The sequence below is a fragment of the Urocitellus parryii genome, chromosome 5 (genome assembly GCF_045843805.1).
Source record: "Urocitellus parryii isolate mUroPar1 chromosome 5, mUroPar1.hap1, whole genome shotgun sequence".
NCBI classification, from domain to species: Eukaryota; Metazoa; Chordata; class Mammalia; order Rodentia; family Sciuridae; genus Urocitellus; species Urocitellus parryii.
In genome coordinates this window covers 86,045,460-86,066,485 of record NC_135535.1, presented here as the reverse complement: position 1 = coordinate 86,066,485, position 21,026 = coordinate 86,045,460, and the positions used below count along the sequence as shown (strand labels likewise).

General features: G+C 34.9%; 3 protein-coding genes across 5 annotated transcripts in view; 1 reads left to right on the top strand and 2 right to left on the bottom strand.

Annotated features, from left to right (window-relative positions):
- Positions 1-11,591, bottom strand: part of Dnai7 (dynein axonemal intermediate chain 7) — a 73,491-nt gene extending 61,900 nt beyond the window's left edge. The window contains exons 1-2 of the mRNA XM_026392375.2: positions 11,511-11,591; positions 8,665-8,682 (exon numbers count right to left, since the gene is read on the bottom strand). Of these exons, the coding sequence (XP_026248160.2) occupies positions 8,665-8,682; positions 11,511-11,513 (21 nt within the window). The 5' untranslated portion in view covers positions 11,514-11,591. The remainder of the gene's footprint in view (positions 1-8,664; positions 8,683-11,510) is intronic.
- Positions 11,592-11,668: 77 nt separating this feature from the next.
- Etfrf1 (electron transfer flavoprotein regulatory factor 1) lies at positions 11,669-20,637 on the top strand. The gene is made up of 3 exons (XM_026392376.2): positions 11,669-11,857; positions 19,637-19,725; positions 19,807-20,637. The coding sequence occupies exons 2-3, from the start codon at positions 19,681-19,683 to the stop codon at positions 20,026-20,028; spliced, it is 267 nt and encodes an 88-aa protein (XP_026248161.1). The 5' UTR covers positions 11,669-11,857; positions 19,637-19,680; the 3' UTR covers positions 20,029-20,637.
- A 28-nt stretch (positions 20,638-20,665) lies between these two features.
- The window catches only part of Kras (KRAS proto-oncogene, GTPase), a 38,622-nt gene continuing 38,261 nt past the window's right edge, over positions 20,666-21,026 (bottom strand). For 2 of the 3 annotated variants that reach the window (XM_026392342.2, XM_026392343.2), the window contains exon 6: positions 20,666-20,966. In XM_026392342.2, the coding sequence (XP_026248127.2) occupies positions 20,912-20,966 (55 nt within the window). In that variant the 3' untranslated portion in view covers positions 20,666-20,911. The remainder of the gene's footprint in view (positions 20,967-21,026) is intronic. The other variant, XM_077798308.1, reaches the window with a different exon arrangement.

Genomic DNA, 21,026 nt, shown 5'->3' with positions numbered 1-21,026 from the left:
ATAATAATAGTAATAATAATAATAATAAATAGTATATAAAATATATGCCCCCCAAAGAACTAAAACTACAGTCATACAGTCACATCAATGTTTATAGCATTACAATTCACAATAGCCAAATTATGGAATCAGATGCCTGTCACTAGATGAATGGATCAAGAAAATGTGATAGACATACAAAATGGAGTTTTACTCAGTCATACAGAAGAATGAAATTATGGCATTTGCTGGTAAATGAATGGAAATGGAGAATATCATGCTAACTGAAATAGGCTAGACTAAGAAAATCAAGAGTCAAATGTTCTCTCTCATATGTGGAAAGTAGAGTAAAATAAGGAAAAATGGAGAGAGGGGGTCAGATATCATAAATATATAGAAAAGATCATTGGAATAAAACACAATCATCAAGGAAGGAAGGAAGGAGAGTTGGGAAAGGTGAAATAAATGTAACAAAATCCCTTTATGTGCATACATAAATACACCACTGCGAATTTCACCTATAGGTGTGTGTGAGAAAAGAACCAGTCAAGGGTGGACAAATATATGAGAGCAAGTAGAGGATAAGTGGAGTAGAGGAATGGGGTAAGGATAAGCAGAGGATAAAACAGGGACTCAAATGGAGTGGGTCAGAGTCCATGCATGTATGATTTTGTCCAGTTAAATCCAGACAGTATGTATAACTATAATGCTGTAATTAAAAAAGAGAAGGAATGAGAGTGACAATAATTCTCATACTCAGTCTCCGTATCTTTAAGTGGTACAAAAGAAAACCTCGTATTGTTATGAAGAATAAAGAAAAATATACGTAAAAATCATTTGAAATATGTACATCCATAAAAGTGGAAGGTATTTTTATGACTGATAGGTATACTGAGTGTTATTTTGGAAGTTAAGAGGAAGGAGAGATTATTTTCAATTATGAAGCTCAAGGTAAATGTTTATAGAGTAAGGGGTATTTAAATTTGTACTCAAAAGATGTTAATATTCAGGGTAAGACATCCTAAGAAGAGGAAAATATATGTGCAAGATACAGAGTTGGAAGAACACTGGATAGGCCAAAAAATTCAGTTGGTTCTGGGAAGACTCAAAGACGAGGTGACAAAGGGAATAAGCATGGAAATGAAGGTTAAAGCCTATGATAAAGTGTTTGGCCATTATTCTAAGAGAAATGGAAACCTTCTAAGACTTTGAGAAGGAGTGTGGCTCCTAAGAATATAATTTTGAAAACTAATCTTATTGAGCAAAACAGTTTTAAAGAGGATACTATTTTGTCACCTACTACCAAAGGCACAAAAAGACAAAATTGCATACTCTACTTTATATGTGGAAACTAAAGAAGTTCATTTCCTGCATGTAGAGAGTAAAATAGTTACCAGAGGCTGGGAATTGTGGTGGGGAGGAAGGGACAGAGAGAGGTTGACTGGTAGGAGAAATAAGCTCTAGTGTTCCAAAGCACAGTAGGGTGACTATAATTAACAATAACTCATTGACTATTTCAATATACCTAGAAAAGAGGACTTTGAATGTTCCTAACACAAAGAAATGATAAATGAGGTGATTCTTGTATTAGTTATCCTTATTTGATCTTTTCACATTGTATACATTTATGAAAATATCACACTGTACCCTATAAATATGTACAATCATGTATGATTTTTAAAAATTATAACTAAAATAATTGTGATAATTTTTCTTTATAGTTTTCTTGTGTATCCCTAAGTAATTTCTTTTTTCTTTCTTTCTCTCTTTTTTTTTTTAGTTGTCAATGGACCTTTATTTTATTTATTTATATGCAGTCCTGAGAATCAAACCCAGGGCCTCACATATGCTAGGCAAGCACTCTATCACTGAGCCACAACCCCAGCCCACTAAGTAATTTCTTTTTAGTTTTAATTTTTACATACATTTAACTGTGCTTTATGTATACTATTGAGATTTACTTCTTTTTATTGTGGTAAAGCACATATAGCATAAGATGTACCATTTTAACCATTTTGAAGTTTATAATTCAGTGGTTTTAGGTATGTTAACCAGCACCAGTTTTCAGCACTTTTCTAGCATTCCAAAATGAAATTTTGTACACATTAAACATACTTTTTTGTACACATTGAACATGCTTTGGAAGAATTGATGTAAATATTAAACTACTTATTTATCTTGAACAAAGAATTAGCTAACAAAGACTTATGGGCTCAGAATTTTCTTTCTGGGAAGATGAACCTCTGATTTAATTTCTTAAATTATAGACCTATTCAGGTTTTATACTTCTTCATTAAAATATTCTAAGTTATTTTTCCTGGGTGTTGGTCTAATTCATCTAGGTTTCCTACTTTTTTGGCACATAAAGTTGTTTAAATAGTGAAATTTATTGTTTAAATCATGCCTCCCTTTTTTGTTTTTGATATTCATTATTTATGCTTTTTATTGATATGCTTACTAGAAAATTGTGAATTTTGTCAGTTTTCCCAAAGAAATTTTTGGTATAATTTTAATGTGTTAAAATGCATCCTTGTGGTAATCCCAGTGGCTCAGGAAGCTGAGGCAGGAGGATCACAAGTTCAAAGCCAGCAACTCGTCGAGGTACTAATCAACTCAGTGAGCCCTTGTTTCTAAATTAAAAAAAAAAAAAAAGAAAAAAAGAAAAAAGGGGGACTGGAGATGTGCCTCAGTGGTTAAGTGCCCCTGAGTTCAATCCCCAGTACCAAAAAAAAAAAAAATGCACCCTTGTGGCATCCTATTTCATAACTGATTATGTGTCAGGTATAAGTTGATTTCTTATGCATTGTTTTTTAAAAATGTAAATAAAGGGCTAAGTATGTAGGTCAGTGGTAGAGTGGAGCCTAGCATGTACAAGGCCCCCAGATTACATACCCAGCACCTCAAAAAGTAAACTAAGAATTTAAAACTGAGTTTCAGTGTCCTGAACCTGACATATTTATATTCTAGCACTGACACTGAATAGTCCATGAAAATCAGGATTCAACATTTTGGCAACCCAGACCTGATGAAAATAGGCTTTAAAATACAGATATAAATAGGAAGGCCTTCCTTTTCCCTATTCATCATAATTCTATACCTGGAAGGACTTAGGCAACACTTTCAATCAACTCAAATAAAATCAATTCAAACAAAAGTGTCCCGAGTTTTATAAAATTTCATCACAATCATATTTATAAACATAAATTTAAATATCAAAATTTCATTACTAATGCCATTTTCTTGCCAGGCATGGTGGCACAGGCCTGTGATCCCAGTGGCTTGGGAGGCTGGGCAGTAGGACAGCAAGTTAAAAGCCAGCCTCAACAAAAGTAAGACACTATGCAACTACCCTGTCTCTAAATAAAATACAAAAAAGGGCTAAGGATGTGGCTCAGTAGTTCAGTGACCCTGAGCTCAATCTCCAGTACCCAAAATGAAAAAAAAAAAAAAAAAGCTATTTTCTTCACTGGAATTTACAAATTATAAACTAAGAATAAGGAGAATCATCTATGCATTCATTAATCAGTAAGTTCGGTTCTTCCCATGATCTGATCAGTGTCTTCCACTATTTCATTTATTCTATGAAGTACAAAGTAATGTTTTTGAAAAACATTATTAGAAGTGCAGTGATGTATCTTTAAATAGTGCACCAGGTTTTGTAATTTTTTTCTAATTTTCTAGCCTTTGCAATGCACAATACTCATTTAAATTACATGAAATTTCAAAAGGCAACTTTAAAAAAAATACCTTCATTTTTTCTTATTTTTATTTGGTGCTGGGCATTGAACCCAGTGCCTCATGCATGCTAGGCAAGCGCTCTACCACTGAGCCACAACCCTGGTCCCATCAAAAGGCAACTTTAAGGTTTATTTTAATTTACTACACTAATTTACAATTTTACTGATACTTTAATCTACATTTAAAAATTAATAGTATTACTTTTTTGTAGTCCAGATGTTTTATCAATAAAGTATGTTCTGAGAGACCTCTCTGTACTATTAATTGATCATAATCTCATGGACAATACCATTGAGCAAAAATTATCATCACTCCCATCATTCCATCCTATAATAAATATGAATTCAGAAAATCTCAATATTTCTCTTGACACATTTCACCACTAACACAGAGAAAGACAATAACAAGAAGTCTTTGATACTTTTATTAGAGAAAGCTTTGCCAACACCAACCAATGTTTTTAGTTTTCCATTGGTTTGAAACCACAGACCCTAGGCAATGAACCAAAATAAGATTTGCTGGGGATAAGAGACAAGCTTTTATCTTATAAAATACAAGGATGATTATAAAAGGGAAAGATGCAATGATAAGAAGGTAGGACTTTACCTCAAGGTATTTTCTCAGGAAAGGGTAAATATTGAAGTTGACTATCTAAAAATTGATTTCCAAAAAACTGTGTCTTTGGATCCTTAGAAAAGTTTGTATAGTTCTGGGAGTATCTTTTACTTCCAGGAGTAAATTCATAGGTTTACTTCAGCTTGAAATCTTCATATACAGACTGTTATTGCAACAACTATTGCAGCACCCTAATGGGTCTTCCAACTTTCATTCTTATTTCCCTTCAGTGAATTTTCCACAAGGCAGTCACAATGACCCTTTAAAAATGTAAATCAGATCATGCTGTTCTGCTTAAGGCTTTCCCAGGCTACCCAACACACCCAGAATGAAATCCAAATACATCAAGGCCTACTTGGCCATGAACCACAAACTGGCTCTGCTTAACAACTTTCACTTTCTACCTTGTTCATTCTATTTTAAATACACTGGCACCCTCACCAAGGTCACTTCTAACCATGGATCTTTGCAATAGCTGTAGAATGTTTGTCCCTTGGCAAGCTATTGACTTATTCCCTTGCTTTATCCATATTACTTTTCAAATTTTACTTGGTTAATAACCCTATATTAAATAGAATCACCACCATACTATATCCCACATTTTTCATTGACCTCTTACTTGGTTTCTGACTATCTAAAGGTACCTAAAATTATATTATTTATTTCTACAACCCAAAATAGAATATATAAACTTGATGAGTTCAAGAAATTGGTCTTGAAATTATTCACTAGATACCTTGAACATTGCTAAACTGATAAAATAAATATTCTTCCATGTTTTTAAGGACTTACATACAAGGATTTTATAAGGTGGTGGCAAAAAAGAGGAATATAAAAATAATAGTACATATTTTCAATTGAAAATAATGTAGCTATTAAATGGTATGAGGTAATTTCAATATGCCAGAACAAAATGGTTCCCATGATACACTTGTTCTATTAAGACTATGATGTCATCAGATGTAAGATGCACTTTAATTTATTACTACCAAATAAAGGAAATAATGCCTAAGATAGTAATTTAAAAGTAAACAGATACACATGAGAAGACAAAAGAGCCCACAACACAGAAAGGTATAAGTGAGGAAACCTGCATTTCAACCCAGACACTGGGTAGAAGGAAGAAAAAAAAATCCCTTAGAATTTAAACCACAAACCAGTTCATGTGGATTTTCAGTCTGATGCAAAACATTAGTTTGGTCCAAAACCCCTTGAGAACTAAATTTAAAGTAGTAACAGGTTGGTAGTGAGCCCAAATGACTGACAGAAGAAAACATCCTCTATACAAGAAATGGATATCACGGCAGGACTACAAGGAGAGGAACATGCTATCTATTATAAAACACATCTCAATGTCAGTATGTTAAATGGTAAAAAGATGAGTATACTTGAATAAAATATATTGATAAGTGAAAGCTAAAAGAAGAAAAGATGTGTGTGTGTGTGTGTGTGTGTGTGTCTGCATCTGTATGTACTCCTTAATGTTTAGAAAACTTCTGAAAAGATAAGCAGTGATTATTCTAGGAAGGCAGACTGGGTATCTTGGGAAAGAAGAAAATTTCCATTCTATTACTATTTTAATTTTATACCATCTTTATTATTGTTTCTCTTAAAATACTTTGAATAATCAGAAAAAGTAAAAATATATACTTTAATGTTTTCTTTACTGAAAATACAAGGGTATAGACTTATCCCAAAACCACACTCTTCAAAAACAGAATAATTCAAAACTATGTGATATATTTCTTGGGTTTGGTTTCAAATTTCATGGGAAGAATATCACCATCTCTAAGGAAAACATTACTATACACAAAAATCCAAAAGCATTTATTTAGTATCCATGTATACATTATGCTAGTGTTTAATTATATTTGTTCTTCTAAAACTCATGTTAAAATTTAACCTGCTGAGTATTAAGAGGTGAGACGTTTAAGGAGTGAGCAGGGCTTTGACATCATCAGTGGATTAACCCATTCATATAATTAATGGGATAACAGATTAAGGAGTTCATGTGTTATCTCAAGAGTGGGTCTGGTATAAAAGCTCCTTGTTTCTCACCATGTGATTCTCTGCACCTCACTGAGGCTCAATATTGGATCAAGCCATAAGCCAAAGTCTTGGCTCTTTTCATTATAACATACCCATTCTGTGGTATTGTGTTATTAGCAAGATAACACACACTAAGACATACGATTTAGCACCAAAGTAAACAATGAGTTTTCAGATTAAAATAATTCCTCTAAGATTTAAGAATTTGGATCAGGAAAAAAAAAGGTCCACATAAACCAATGTATAGCACCCTCCAGAAGCCTCCCTATTAAGAACTTTTATGAGTGCTTCATTAATTTTGTTCAGTTATATTTACAACCTCTAAGAGTATCAGGTTGGTAGTGGGTCCAAATAACTGACAAATGCAGAGACAGAAGGAATGCAACAATATTTCTTAAAGAAATGTTTAATTATATCAATAGCAACTGCACATTTATGCAAGTGTTTCTTCCAAGTAGTCAAGGACTCTAATGTTTTTAAGTATTGGCAGAGTAAATGGAGTTTCACATATTTATTTAACAAACATTGACTGAATTTCTACACGTGCCAGGCACTGTACTAAATGTTATGGACATAAAAATAGGTGACATGTACCTTAACTTTAACAGCTCACAGACATAAATACATAATTCCTTAAAATGTTATAAATTATAATTTAGGTATGTACAAATGCATGTACTACAAGTGTCCTTTGAGATAGGTTGGAGATTGGTTCTAGGCCTCTATGGATTTCAAAGTGTGCACATGCTCACATCCCTTATATAAAATAGCATAGTATTTCCACATAACTTAAGCACATCCTCTCATATACTTTAAACCATCTCAAGATTACTTGTTAATACCTAATAGAATGTTAATATTATATAAATGGTTGTTATACTGTATTGTTTAGGGAATAATGACAGAAAAAAGCTTGTACATATTCTGTACCAATGCAATTTTTTAAAAACGTATCATTTACAGTGAAATACTCAACGCTCAACGTTATTTCTTCTAGCTTTTAGGATATAATTGTTATATTCTAAAGTCACAATTGTTTAGAAATGGATTTCTTTTTTAAAATTTTGTTTAAATTGTTGATGGACCTTTATTTTATTCATTTATTCATATGTGGTGCTAAGAATCAAACCCAGTGCCTCACACATGCTAGGCCAGTGCTCTACCACCGAGCCTCAACCTCAGCCCTAAAAATGGATTTCTAAGCCATGGTTGGTTGATTCCATGGATGTAGAATCTATGAATAGAGAAGCCCACTGTAATTGAGTCTGCAAGAGAAATGATGGGAAAATCTATAAAGAAATGAACCTTGAGAAATGTCTTAAAGCAGGCATTTTAAACCTAAATAAATCCCTGTTGAGACCAGGTAGGTAAATAAAGTAAGGGATGTGGCCATGGTGAGAACTATGGCAAACTGAAGACTTTCTGCACTCCTAAAAGGGTTAGCTGCCATTGAGAAAAGTCAACTGTTGCCTCATATGACTGTAGGCCCAATGTTATCAGAATTCCAATATTTCATTAAAAGATGGAAATCGCATTTTTGTGAAAAACAACTGATTTTTTAAAAGGAAAATTAAAAAACAACCTTTAAGGGCAAAGAAAATATGTTTGGAGGCTAAATCTGGCCTTCCAGTTAAGAGATTATAATCTCTGCCTAAAAAGTATAAATCCAAAAAGTGAAGAAGAGAAAAAAGGGCATTCTAAACACACAGAACAGTACATCTTTTATTGAACTATATTTCTACCCAGTACTAAAAAGAAAAACAACAACAAAAAAAAATAAAATAAAAAATAAAAAAACACACAAGTATGTGTTAATCCATTTAAACTCATATTAATTTGGGGTTCATTTTTAAGTCATAGCAGGTTTTACAAATAAATTTTTGTGTTTTTCTGGGAAAAAGAAAAAGGAGTTCTTCCGAGATCAGATGAGATCGGGAGCGTTCAGGGTGGTGTGGCCATAGACAAGAAAAGGAGTTCTTAAAAGAAAATTTTCTTTAGCAGAAGTAACAAAGAGCCTCAAATCTAAACACAGGTAAAAATAAAGGCAATTTTTAGTTGTATTTATGAAATTAGAAATATCTTTTTTATATCAAATTAAAAATGTTTATAATTGTTAAGGATTATTCCATGATTTAAATAGAATTAATATGTAAACAAGTAAGCATAGTAAATTCTATACATTATAATAAAACTAGAAAATTAGCTTAAAATTTCATAAGAATTCTGTAAAACAATGTGTTCATAAAATAAACTATTTTGAGAAAAATTATAATTTCTACATACCTTTTTTTCTTTGGGACCCTAAAAGTTGGAAAACAAATGATAAATTTTAAAAATAATTCAGATATTTTCAACAAAAATATTATGATTATGTAAGATGTTAAAATTAGGAGAACCTTGGTAAAGAGCATAAAGGAACTCTCTGTACCATCTTTGCAACTTTTCTGTAAATCTAAAGTTATCCTAAATTAAAAAGCTGTTTAAAAAATGATTTAGGTTAAACATAAAACCACACACACAATTCAGACAAAACTATAAGTATGTACTACAGGAAAAACTAAGATAGTTCACCCATGAGGGCATCTTTTGTACATAGTTTCCAACAATATTTCTTATGACAATCAAGGATCTATTATTTAATAAAATACTCTATCACTAAACTGAGTGCCGGTCAAGAAAGTACTGGTTTAAAGGGTTCCAAAAGTAATAAATTGGTGACTAATTATTGGCAGTAACATCAAATGTGCAAGTGTGAAAATGATCTCATTTTATAAAGAAATAATCTTTCTGTATAATAAGATGGGAAGGTTTTATTGAAAGGGATTTGGTTATATAAAGAAGGCAAAGCTATGAAGATTTAAGGTTCTTTCCAGCAGATCTATTCTTTTCTCGAAGTTATTTTGGAAAGTAAAATATTTCAATAAAGATTTATAATCATGAGTATTTTCAATAACATTACTTGTTATTGATAAAGCCAATATATCCATCAGATTTCTTGTAAGGAATTTGTAGTAGATCATGTGATTATATGATTACATATATTTGAAAAGCTATACAAGGAAAATACTGGTTCAAGTCACAAGATTATCACTATATAACACATTAGATTTCATCTTCTTGAAAAGTATATATATTTTACTGATTCAGCAGATATTTACTAATGCTTTATGCGTAAGGCAGTCTGAGGTGCTGTAGACAAAGTACAGAGGAATAATAGATATTTTGATCTCATATGGTTTTTACAAATGGGTTATATTTTTGTTATAATATTAACTATCAATTAATAGAAACGTGTTCAACCAGAAATAAATACTATACAGCAGAATATGTAAATAACATTGTTCTTGTTCTTGAGTAGCCCTATTTTAAGATGGGCAAACTGTTATCTCTCGTGAGTGCTTCTAATATGAAACAGGTTAGGGGTAAGTACATATCCTCATTCCTCCTGAAAATCATAAGAGCTATTATGCAGTAAAATAGTTCTCAAAGTTCAGAAGGCATAAAAATCATCTGATAATCTTTCATAGAAATCCATGTTCCTGAACTCACTTCCCTTCCCATGTTATGATTCAGCAGATGTGACGAGTTGAATTGTGTTCTTTCTAAATTCACATGAAGAAGTCCTAAACCCTTGTATCTAAGAATTTGACCTACTTGGAAATAGGATACTGCTGACTTAATTAGTTAAATTAAGACGAGGACATAATGGAATAGGGTTGGTGTTATAAAAAGGGGAACCTTGGACTTAAGACACTCTTGTGGGGAGAATATCTTGTGAAGAATGAAGTTATGTTGACACAAACCAAGGAACTATTAGAAGCTAGAAGGTAGGTCTGAATAAGTCCCTCCTTAGGGTCTTTAGAGGAAGCATAGCCCTGCTGATGCCTTGATCTCTGTAACTGTGAGACACAAATTTCTATAGTTTAAGCTACTTAGTTTGTAGTATTTCATGGCAGCCAGTTCAATGTTTGGAGTTGAGTGGGTTTTTGGAATCTGCGTTTTTAACAAGTACTCCAGTGAGTTAGCGATAAAAGCTCCAGGGGCTACAATTGAGAAATATTGCTATAAGAATCTAAGAAGAAGAAACTTCAACTCACATTCAAAAGGAACAAATAGGTACTTTTTGTTTTCCCAATTTACCAATAGTTTTAAATTGGCTTACCCGTTTGTATTCTGACAGAAGTGCTCTCTACTACCTATTTCTTCCCACCACTTGTAGAAAACTCACATTTATATTTTAAAACAGGTTGAAAAACCCAACTCTTTCCTGTCTCCCCTTTCCCCCAATTTAATCATTTCCAACTTTGAGTTACCCCCTTTTAGATTCTTCAATTGTTAGTTATAAAACTGTATTGAAGTTAATTTGTTTCATCTGCCTCCCATAGAAGGGTTGTCACATTGGTTTTCATATCTAGCTTCCACCCCAGCGCCAAAAACAAAGAATGCACTCCATATTTTCCTTTAATTAATGCATTAAATAATTAACCAAGTAATTACATTCTCCACTTCCTCTGGTTTTAATCATAGAAGATCTCTTGGTGGAAATCACATTTAAGAAAATGGGAAAAGAGATCAGCTCATAATTATGTGTTGGTTTGTCTCCTTGGGGAAGACTTGACAGCTGGGTACACAAAAACAAAATGTGAAGCTTTATCATATTTAATGCAGATTGACTACACTGAATGATAAAACAATTCATACTCCTAAGAAATACCACACAAGATAACCTTTCAGAGTACAATAAATTTATCAGCTTTTAATTAACTACAGAAGAGATGTAAATACATATTTGCCAAATTTGAATAAGAAAGCAAATTAGTGGAAACGTCTATCATTGGGAATTACTAGGTTGGGACTGTTTTCAGTTTAGCAACAAGTAAGATTAGGACATCATGTTACCATTATGGCTATCTGTTTGCAGAAATTGGTTTGGGACTCCCATCTGTCTGCTGGACTCAGGACCCCAAGGCTACCAGTCTGGAGAAAACGGACCCGCCCCGGGCTAAGGGTTCTTTCCTCAACTGAGCCGCTCCTTTCTAAAATATGACGGGCTCTTGTTACGTCACTCAACACTGGTGAAGCTGAATTAATGCTCGCCTCTTGAACTACCTCTCGTTTTCCCCTCTCACCATGAGGAAGCAAGAACGACCTTCCCCGTCAGCAAAGTCAGAGCTCAGTTGTGAACAAACGCTGCCCAGGTGGTCAAGACAACAAGCACCGCCCACTTGCGCAACATAGGCGGAGCTCAGACCCGCCCATACCGGCGTGCGTCGCCGCACAGAGAAACTTCCGGTTGTCGTCCCGCCCCCACCGCTGACAGGTTGCCTCAGCTTCACCCCGTCTGGCTGGGCTGTGGAGGAGCCGTGAAGTCGCCTGGGTCAGAGGCTCTTAAGGCTGTAGCGTACCGGAAAGCGCCAGAGTGCAGCCACCGGGGCGCTTTGTTGTTTTCCGGATTCTGGGGTCTGGAGTTGGTGAAGTATGTCTGGGCGAGAGCCACTGGGTGTGGGAAGGGGTTTCTGAGCGTCTTCCGACGCTGACAGTCTCTCTCCTCTTCTTGCCTAAAGTGTGTCGGGGCGAATCTTTCTGGGAGGGTTTCCAGAAGAAAGGGAGCGACCCGCGTTTGGTTCAAGCGACAGACATCCTAGTGCGCTACCTGGGCCACCAGAGTTAGGCCAGCCAGGGGACAGGATCATTTGCAAATTTGGATAGGAACAAATTGACTCCTAGAGGGTTGGTTACTTTTAGATTAACATAGTCCAGAATCTTCTCTCTGCTCGTGGATCTGTTTACTTTCTGTGAAAAGTACGTTTCCCCTATCCTAAGGACAGCCATAAACAATAATTGAAAATGACTTGAAGTAATTAGTGGGCAAAATATTCCTAACAGTTGAAGACTGCTGAGTGCTGAGGCCCAGCAAGACTTATGTGCCCAAGGTCACACACTTAAGTGTACTAACAAATAGCACAACTTTCATCATTTCTGTCCCTTCCGCACATGAATAAACACCGGCACCCCACACCAAGAGGAAAATGAGAAGAAATTAAGTGACTGTTATTTTTCCAAAGCCCCAATTTTTCTCTGTGATTTTAGGACCTGTGTAAACCCTGTTTTTTCATGACAAGGCCGGAAGTATTGGCCCTGTTTCTCATCTCTGAATTCTAATAATGCTCTATCCCTTCCAACACCGTTGATGAAATGTATTATTGATTTTTTAAAAAGTAGTACCGACAGAACTAGCCTTTGTGGGTAAAACATTATAAGCCCCACTTAACATAAGTCTTAGTGTGTAATAGTTATTACATCCCACCTACCTCCACATGCTGGAAGCTAGATAAAAACATCTGTTGTTTTTACTTTTGGCTTCATTGGAAGCCCTTTTACAGCTCACTGTAGCTATTTGGTATAGAAGTGTGCTTTTGTTTTGAATTAAACAAAACTACTAATATTTAATACAAAACCTTAGTCATCTCTTAATTAGGATCGATGGGGCAAAGGATAATGGTAAACCCAAACTACCTTAAAATGGTAGACCTCCAGGGGAAAGAATCTACTCAAGCTCTCTGTTAACCTCCTTCCCTGGGAGGAGGAATTGCATAGATGTGTTGGATTCCAAAATGCTGATCTCTGTTAGTCACTGTGGCATAAGGAATTATACTCATGAGCTTTACTGTCTACTAGTATCCTTGTACAGGCCTGCTCCCTGGTATCTCTTTACCTTCAGACAGTTGTAGCACCTACCTGCCCCTTCTAAACATACCTATCCACAACTCACTTTGTATAGTCTGCTTTCCAGGCCTAGATGAATGTGTATGCTGGCCTTTAAGGGTAAAATCTCTTGTCACCTGTCTCTGGATTACTTATCTGCTGATGGCAAGTGTGTTGGTACAATTTTTGTGTATAAAGCTTTCTAGGATTATCTAGTTTGGGGAAATTGTGCTTCACCTGTTTAAGTCGACTAGAACCAATTACAAATAACGTTATACTGCCTCTCTTTTGTGTTTTCCTTCAGCTTATGTTGTTATCTGAACTTTATGGGAAAGGGTAATTAACAATTTGGGCACCATAACTCCTAGTAAATTGACAATTCACTGTTAACCTAGGAGTGGAGCTGATTGTTAGTTAACTCCTAATCTGCATCAATGAAAAAAATCAATGGGGATTGCACCTCTTTCTCACCCATCACATACCCAAGTTCTTAGAATAATGGGGAGTTTCTCTTAAACCCTAATTTTTTTGGCTTCCATAACTTCCATGACTTCATGAAGAGTTAAGCAGCAGCCCATGTCCCTGCTGGACTTAAAATAGTTTCCTAAATTGGAAACCCAAGAAGACCTGTTTCTCCCAATAGCTGAAATAAACTCAAATGCCTGAAAGTCAGCAATATAACAATAAACTGACTTCATTCACATAACATCAAAGAATTGGACAATTTTTACCTTAGCCACACTAGCTACATTTTTTGCGGCAAATCTTTTATTAATAATTTGTTTAAAAAAAAGCCAGCAACATAAATCAGGTTCTCAAAAAGCTTTCATATATTACAAATTGTTAATTAAATGAAGCCAGGTTCTTTGCCAGACATTAAACAGTCTATTGCAATTTAAAATTATATCTATGCATTTAATTTTGAATTTTTTGAGAACCACATGGTTCTTTAACATTCTTAAGAATAGCTCACTCTGATAATGGCCCTTCCCCCAAAAATATTTTAATGAAATACCTTAGTTGTTGTTTGGTAGGTTCAATATACCCTGATTTTACCCCCTTCCAGAATTCTACTGTCTCTTTCTGAAGGGATATAAAAATGGAGATTTGGAGAGGTTTTGACAGCAATAAAACTTTAGAAGCTGGAAGACAATGAATAAAGGTGACCTAGAAAAACCCAGTTTTTACCACAGTATTCTTAAAAGACATTGGAACAGCGGGCCCTGGAATTGGAGGTGAAGAATGAAAATTAAAGAGAACTAAATGAAAGCATTTGATAGACTCCTTTAAGTAACTATACCCCTCATTCCCACAGATGACTGGAGGTTTATTTCTAGACAAAGTAATACTAGGGCATCTTCAAGCATACTATAATACATGAGAAGCGATAGAATTTAGGTATTCATAATGCTGAATGCAAGACCCTCATTCCTCTTTCTTTTTAAGGTTTAATAGGCAAACCCTCAGAGATTGGTAGACTGCTCAGGGAACTGAGCAGCCCAAGAGGTACAATCCAAGATACATCAGAAGGTAAAGGACCCACCTAGGATACCTGAAGTGAAGTTCAAAGGCTATAAGCTTCAACCAAAGATGCAGATCTAGAAGGCTTTTTTGTCCCTAAAAGAATGGACAGAAAAAGAACACCAGATTTTGGAAGAAAGCTCAGAAGTGATAGAGATAAAAAAACAGGGGGTGGGGGGAGAGCAATTGGGAATAAAATAGAAAGTTTCAACAAAGCTAACAGTGAACTCAGAAGGGGAGAAAAAAAAGGGTTGACTCCATTATGTGTTTATTACGTGAGTTAGCTTATAAACTACAAGAGAATTTTCTAAGTATTAGTGTGGAAATAATTTTGATTCCTATGTTGGTCTTTCCCCCTAAAGAGAGGCCAGAAAAAAAGATATGAGTCAGCAAGAAAAGGTCTTTGCTTAGCTGCTATACTGGCAGGAGGTACCTTTTATATATACTATTTTACATTGTAAAATAAGAGCTTATATCCAGTACTTCCTCCCCAGGGAGGCATACCGCAAATTATGTGTAGCTGCTGACTGGGGGCAGGTTGAACACCTACCCCTACTCACTAACTGGCAGCCTGATCATTTGGATAGATCTCTGCTTACATATGTATCTTAATGTCTTATCAGAATTCCTATTCTATTTTTAGTAGTTTTACTAAGGCATAATTATATATAATAAAGTATAATTTGATAAGTTTGATATCTATTATACAACTATGAGACCTTTACCATGAAAAATAAACATATCCATCATCCCCAGTGATTGCTTCATTCATGTTTGATTCTCACCCAAGTCTCCAGCCCCCTACTCCCATCCTCAGACTACTCTATTATTTTTAACCTCTCTGTGGTCTCTTCCTATTCTGAGAGAAGTCTAAATGTTTCAGATTAACTGTCCAAGTACCATTTCTGGTTTTGAATACTGCTCTGATTTCAGCTGTATAGAATTTTTTTTTTTAAAGAGAGAGTGAGAGACAGAGATAGAGAGAATTTTTTTTAATCTTTATTTTTTAGTTTTCGGCGGGCACAACATCTTTGTATGTGGTGCTGAGGATCGAACCCGGGCCACACACATGCCAGGCAAACTCGCTACCACTTGAGCCACATCCCCAGCCCCAGCTGTATAGAATCTGAGGTATCTGATCAAACATATCTCCCATAGCCTCTCTTATTATTTTTAATGTTTTTGCAAAATCAAAGTTTTTCAGAGATACATATATTATGTAATTACAAAAACATCTGTGTTCTTAAAGCAAGAACAGGATACTGAAAAAAAATTAATAATAAGAGTTCTTAAAGATTATAGCAAAAAGGAAAAAAATTGATAGAACACTTGGAAGATTATGAGAAAATATCCCAGAAAATTGAAAAAAGAAAAAAAAGAAAGAGGGCATATCTAGAATTTCACACACTCAAATAATAGGAGTTCCTAGAAGGGAAAAAAGAGAAAATTGGGGAGAGGGACACGAAACTAGGAACAGAATTAATTTCTTTCCCAGACTTCAGAGTTTCCAGATTGCAAAAGCTAAGTGTATCACAGAGAAAGAAAATAAACCCTTGCATTGTAAAGTTTCAAAATCTTCAAAGAAGTCTCAAATTTCTGAGGAGATGAAAAAAATACATCACATATAAATAAAAGATCATTTATCCAGGCTGCTTTGAACTTCTTAATAGCAGTGCTGGAAGTAAAATTACAGATGAGCAATTGCTTCAAAATGTTGAAAGAAAATTGTTTCCAGTTTAAAATTCTATACCCAACCAAACTATCAATCAAATATAAAGTGGCCAGCCATTTTTAGACATTCAAAGTCTTATTTACTCCTATATGCCCTTTGTATTAAAGGATGTGCTGTACCAAAACAATAAAATCAGAAAAAGGGACACTTTGGAAAATGAGAAGTAGGATAGTCAATACAGAAGACAAAGGAATTTCTAGGATGGACAAATGACATCCCAACACAATAGTTGATATGGAACAACCAATCCAGAATCAAACTCACATTGAGAGCTATCTATCAAGATTCCTGTTACCATTGGACCCTCTTTTTATGAGGACATTAAACCAAGGCAGGTCTGGCAGATTCTAATCAGTACCTGCCTTGTCTGGACCACATGGAAATGAAATACCTGCTCTTTTCTGTGCTGTGTTCACTGATTGAATCAATTTAAGGACACTCATTTTGACCTTTTGCTTCAACCTGTTCCCAGAAGCTGATGTTGGGCTTTGGTGAGCTTAAAGTAAATAATAGTCTTTTCTTCCCTATTCTGTGTAATAGCCAGAAATCAAGTGTCAATATTTATACCTGATTTCCACAGGCTTCATTTGTGGAGAGCTGAAGATTCACGACATTACTAAATACTCCTGAAGGGAACTTTAAATCCTGGGGAAGGTAAAGCCAGATTAGGACTTTTGGGCTTTCATTTAGTAACAGGATTATTTCCTCTGTCCTTACTTAGACTCATGCTTGCTGTTGAAATTGTCAAAACTAAATATATTATTTAAGAAAGTGTTCATAGTTGGGAAAACTACAAAGCAAGAGTAATTTGCAAGTCATTAGTGGTCATCTTGGTAGAGATGGGAAGGAGATGACTGGAAAGACGCATATGAAGGCTTCAAAGATTTAATTATTTCATAACCTGAATGACTTTAAATTTCCACATTTTTATGCACTTTTTTCTTAAGCATAAGATATAAACACATAAGACAATATGCATGAAAACACTGACACCCTACCTTTCAAATTATGAAAGATGTAAATTTTGTCAAAATGCCTAAATGAGGCAAGGGGACTGCCGCAGTCTTGGCTGAGCACAAAATCATGAGCCACTCACCTTGTAGATTCAAACAGCAATTCTTTATTCCCAAACTCACACCGGCCCTGTACAAACACGTTCTCGGGAAATCCAAGTTCTGCCGCCCAATTCACGTCCCAAATACTTTCTTAATTCCACGAGAACTCAACGGGAACTCAGGCAGCAGGATACGCCCTATTCCCAGCAGCAATAACCTTCAACCTGGAACTTCCTTAAACGCAGATTGTCTTAAACCGGGAACGCCTTAAACCCAAGGAGCGGGATACTTCCTAAAACCTGCAGGATACACCCTAAATCTGGATCCACCCTGGTCCTTGAGCAGGGTCACCTTTCTCAAACACACATGCAATGTCACAGCGAACTTCCAAGGCAAGTCCATTTAACATGGGGTACGCTGGTAAGGAAATTTCGATGCGTCATTCCTACTTGGCAATGGCCCTCAGCAGGGGATAGGTGAGGTCTTAATGATGAGTCTATATTATTGTACTTTAGGACTGAACCAAAAGAAAAGTAATGGGAGGACTTAGCACAATTATTTCTAACTGAACATGGTGCTATAATTTTAATTTATACTTTCTGCTAGTTAACTATAAAATAACCCTTAAAACTTATGTACAAAAAAATCTTCAGTTCAAAGGTCATTAAGTGGGTGGGCATCTAGAGAAAGGAAGAGAGATGAAGGGATTGTAAGGTAATATCCCAGCAAATGGTATTGGAGCTCAAATGAATGAGAATGGTCTTTGGGGGTTAGGAGGGGTTTGTTTATAAGAGCCTACCATGAAGTGAGGAGAACATTTCTTTGGATAGAGAAGGTGGTGGCACAGGTTGTTGCAGCTGGAACAAGTGAAACTTATCTAGGAAGGGGGTAGTGGCACAGCATAATTGTTGAGCCTCCAAGAGGGAGATGAGAAGAAAGGAATGGGAAGAAGAAAATGTGGGATGGTGGAACTAGGTGGCAGAGCTCAGAGTAGTGTGTGTTGAGTGGTGACAGTGACAGGAATTTGGTTGCCTTGTGGGTGGAGGAGTGATGATCCAAAAAGCAAATTTATGGAGGATAATGAGAACCAGATTTCTTATTGGTGGACAAGAGTGCTAAAACTATGGAAAGGAAAAACTAAAATGAAAACAAACTTGTAATGTTGGAATCGAATGTTATCAGGTTATATAGAAATTTGTATAAAAATAATTGTGTATGTATACACATATCACACTTAATCTACATGTATATACATTTGTTTGCAAGTTTGCCCACTGAAGAGGTCCTTGGAATAGTGACAAACCCACTGTTTTAAGCACTTCTAGCTCCCATATCTTGGTTTCTAAAATATTCCATGAGGTGGTAGTTTCTAAATACCATTGTCCACTGAAAGACAAACAAAAAGTAGGTACTTTGGAGAAATAACTTGAATAACACCACTTTAATCCAGTGATCAAAATTGGAACCATAAAGGAATATCTTGGAATTGTGTCCATCTGATAGGATGCAGTGTGAGGGATTTTGATTTAATTCTGATAGTTATAACTAGTAGGAATTATTTTGTGTTTAGGCTGTAATGGTGCCTTTAAAGAGCTTTCTCTCCTTATTGTAGCATTAACAAAGATATAGAGAGAAGCATTTTGCATGCCACTGGATGTTGCCTCTTCTTCAATGGACACCCTTGTACATAAATAAGTAGATAGATGGTTTATCTATCATATTGTTTATCTACTAATCACTGCCAACCTGTTTTATTCACATACTCAGTTTTAGTTTTTAACCTTCCTCTGGAGACTACCCTTCTAGATTTGATCAGGACTCTTAATATCCCCCAAACAGACCTGGCCTTGCCTTGAGAACAGGGTAAAAAGAATTTTCCCTTAAAGAAAGCGAAGCTCAAAAGTTAAGTAACCTGTAGAACACATTTTGCAGGTGGGAGTAAAATCTAGTTCTCATTCCACTGTGTAGTAAAAGGAGACAGTGCTTTGTACTTAAGATAATCTGTTTTCTCATAATCTTCTCTCCTTCATAGAACTTGTCACCATTCATAATTATCTTGTTTATTAAGACTCCATTAGAAGTAGTTTTGTACATGTTCATAGCTATATCTCAGTACCTCAAACATCAATAAAAGGGCTACTTACCAAAAGGTTAAAAAAAGGTACCATTTCCCAGTGTATAAGATCTGCATTATTTTAAGAATACAGTGGAGTTATTTACAAAAAATTTTCCTTTTCTTTAGGTATGTTATGTATAAAAGTGGATTAATTTAAATGTTAAACGAAAATGGCCAATTCTTTAAGAGGAGAAGTACTGAATCTTTATAAAAATGTGAGTAATTATGTTGCCAGTTTTACAAATGTTGTCATATAACCCTGATTATTTAGAAATATATAATCTTTCTTTTTCAAGCTGCTGTACCTTGGACGGGACTATCCAAAAGGAGCAGACTATTTTAAAAGGCGTTTGAAGAATGTTTTCCTTAAAAACAAAGATGTGAAGGATCCAGAGAAGATCAAAGAACTTATTGAACGAGGCGAATTTGTCATGAAAGAGCTGGAAGCCTTATACTTCCTTAGGAAATACAGAGCTATGAAACAACGCTATTATTCAGACATCAACGAAACTAAGTGATCATTACTACTATAAATCAGCTGAAAACTCAGTACCATCTGTTTTGTGTATACCAAATATTCTAAACTAGAATGGCAAGATATACATGTGTAAAAAAATACCTGAACTGTCCTGCTGAACCAAAACTAGTATGTTTCAACCAGATAACTAAGAGATACATCCACAATCCTTTATGCTCAATTTTTATTAAAATAACAATTTAACTTATACTACCAATTATAAATTAATAAGAACCCAGTAAGAAATTGTTTTCTAACTTTAGTCTATTACTTTTAGCCAATTTCTCCCTTGTACTGACAAGAAAATGCCATTTAATAAGCAAAATAATTTCTTAGCACATTTATTCTCTTATTTTTGACCCAATTTGGTACATTAAAGCACATATTAAAGGATGATTAAAAAAAATAACACCTAGTAATGATTTAAATGCAGTTCTAGAAATAACAGATATGAAGGAAGATTACTTCTGACCTTGAAATAGCCTCCCAGTGATTGGCATTACATAACTATTATTTCCATTATTAACTTTGCTGTTGACTCCCTTGGGCCTTAAATCATTTGTTGTGAATCAATTACTTTCTTTCAAAATAAAATAATAACCTTATTCTATTTTTTGTCATAAAAGCAGATTTGTTTTGCATCTACTTCTGCGTGAATTAACATGGTGGTGGGCCTAACCTTATATGAATTTAGTTCAAACATTACACAATGTTCTTAGCAACTTCCATAAACAAAGAACATTTCTAAATTGTAAAAGCTATAAAAAGGATCTACTAGTATACTTTAGTGTATACATCTTATAAAATGTTCAATATCAATTGGGGAGCAAATGTTTTGAGAATTTCCATTAAGAAATACACATTGTCAGGGCTTGGGATATAGCTCAGTGGTAAAGCACTTGCCTAACACATGTGAGTCCCTGGGTTTGATCCTCAGTACTGCAAAAAGAGAGAAAGAAGGGGAAAGAAGATTATAAAGAAATAAGAAAGACACACTAC

Bases quoted from the DNA above. Each gene is read 5' to 3' on its own strand.
- Etfrf1 (XM_026392376.2), top strand. From the start codon at position 19,681: ATGGCCAATTCTTTAAGAGGAGAAGTACTGAATCTTTATAAAAAT. The intron at 19,726-19,806 runs GTGAGTAATTAT...TTCTTTTTCAAG, and splicing joins TACTGAATCTTTATAAAAAT to CTGCTGTACCTTGGACGGGA.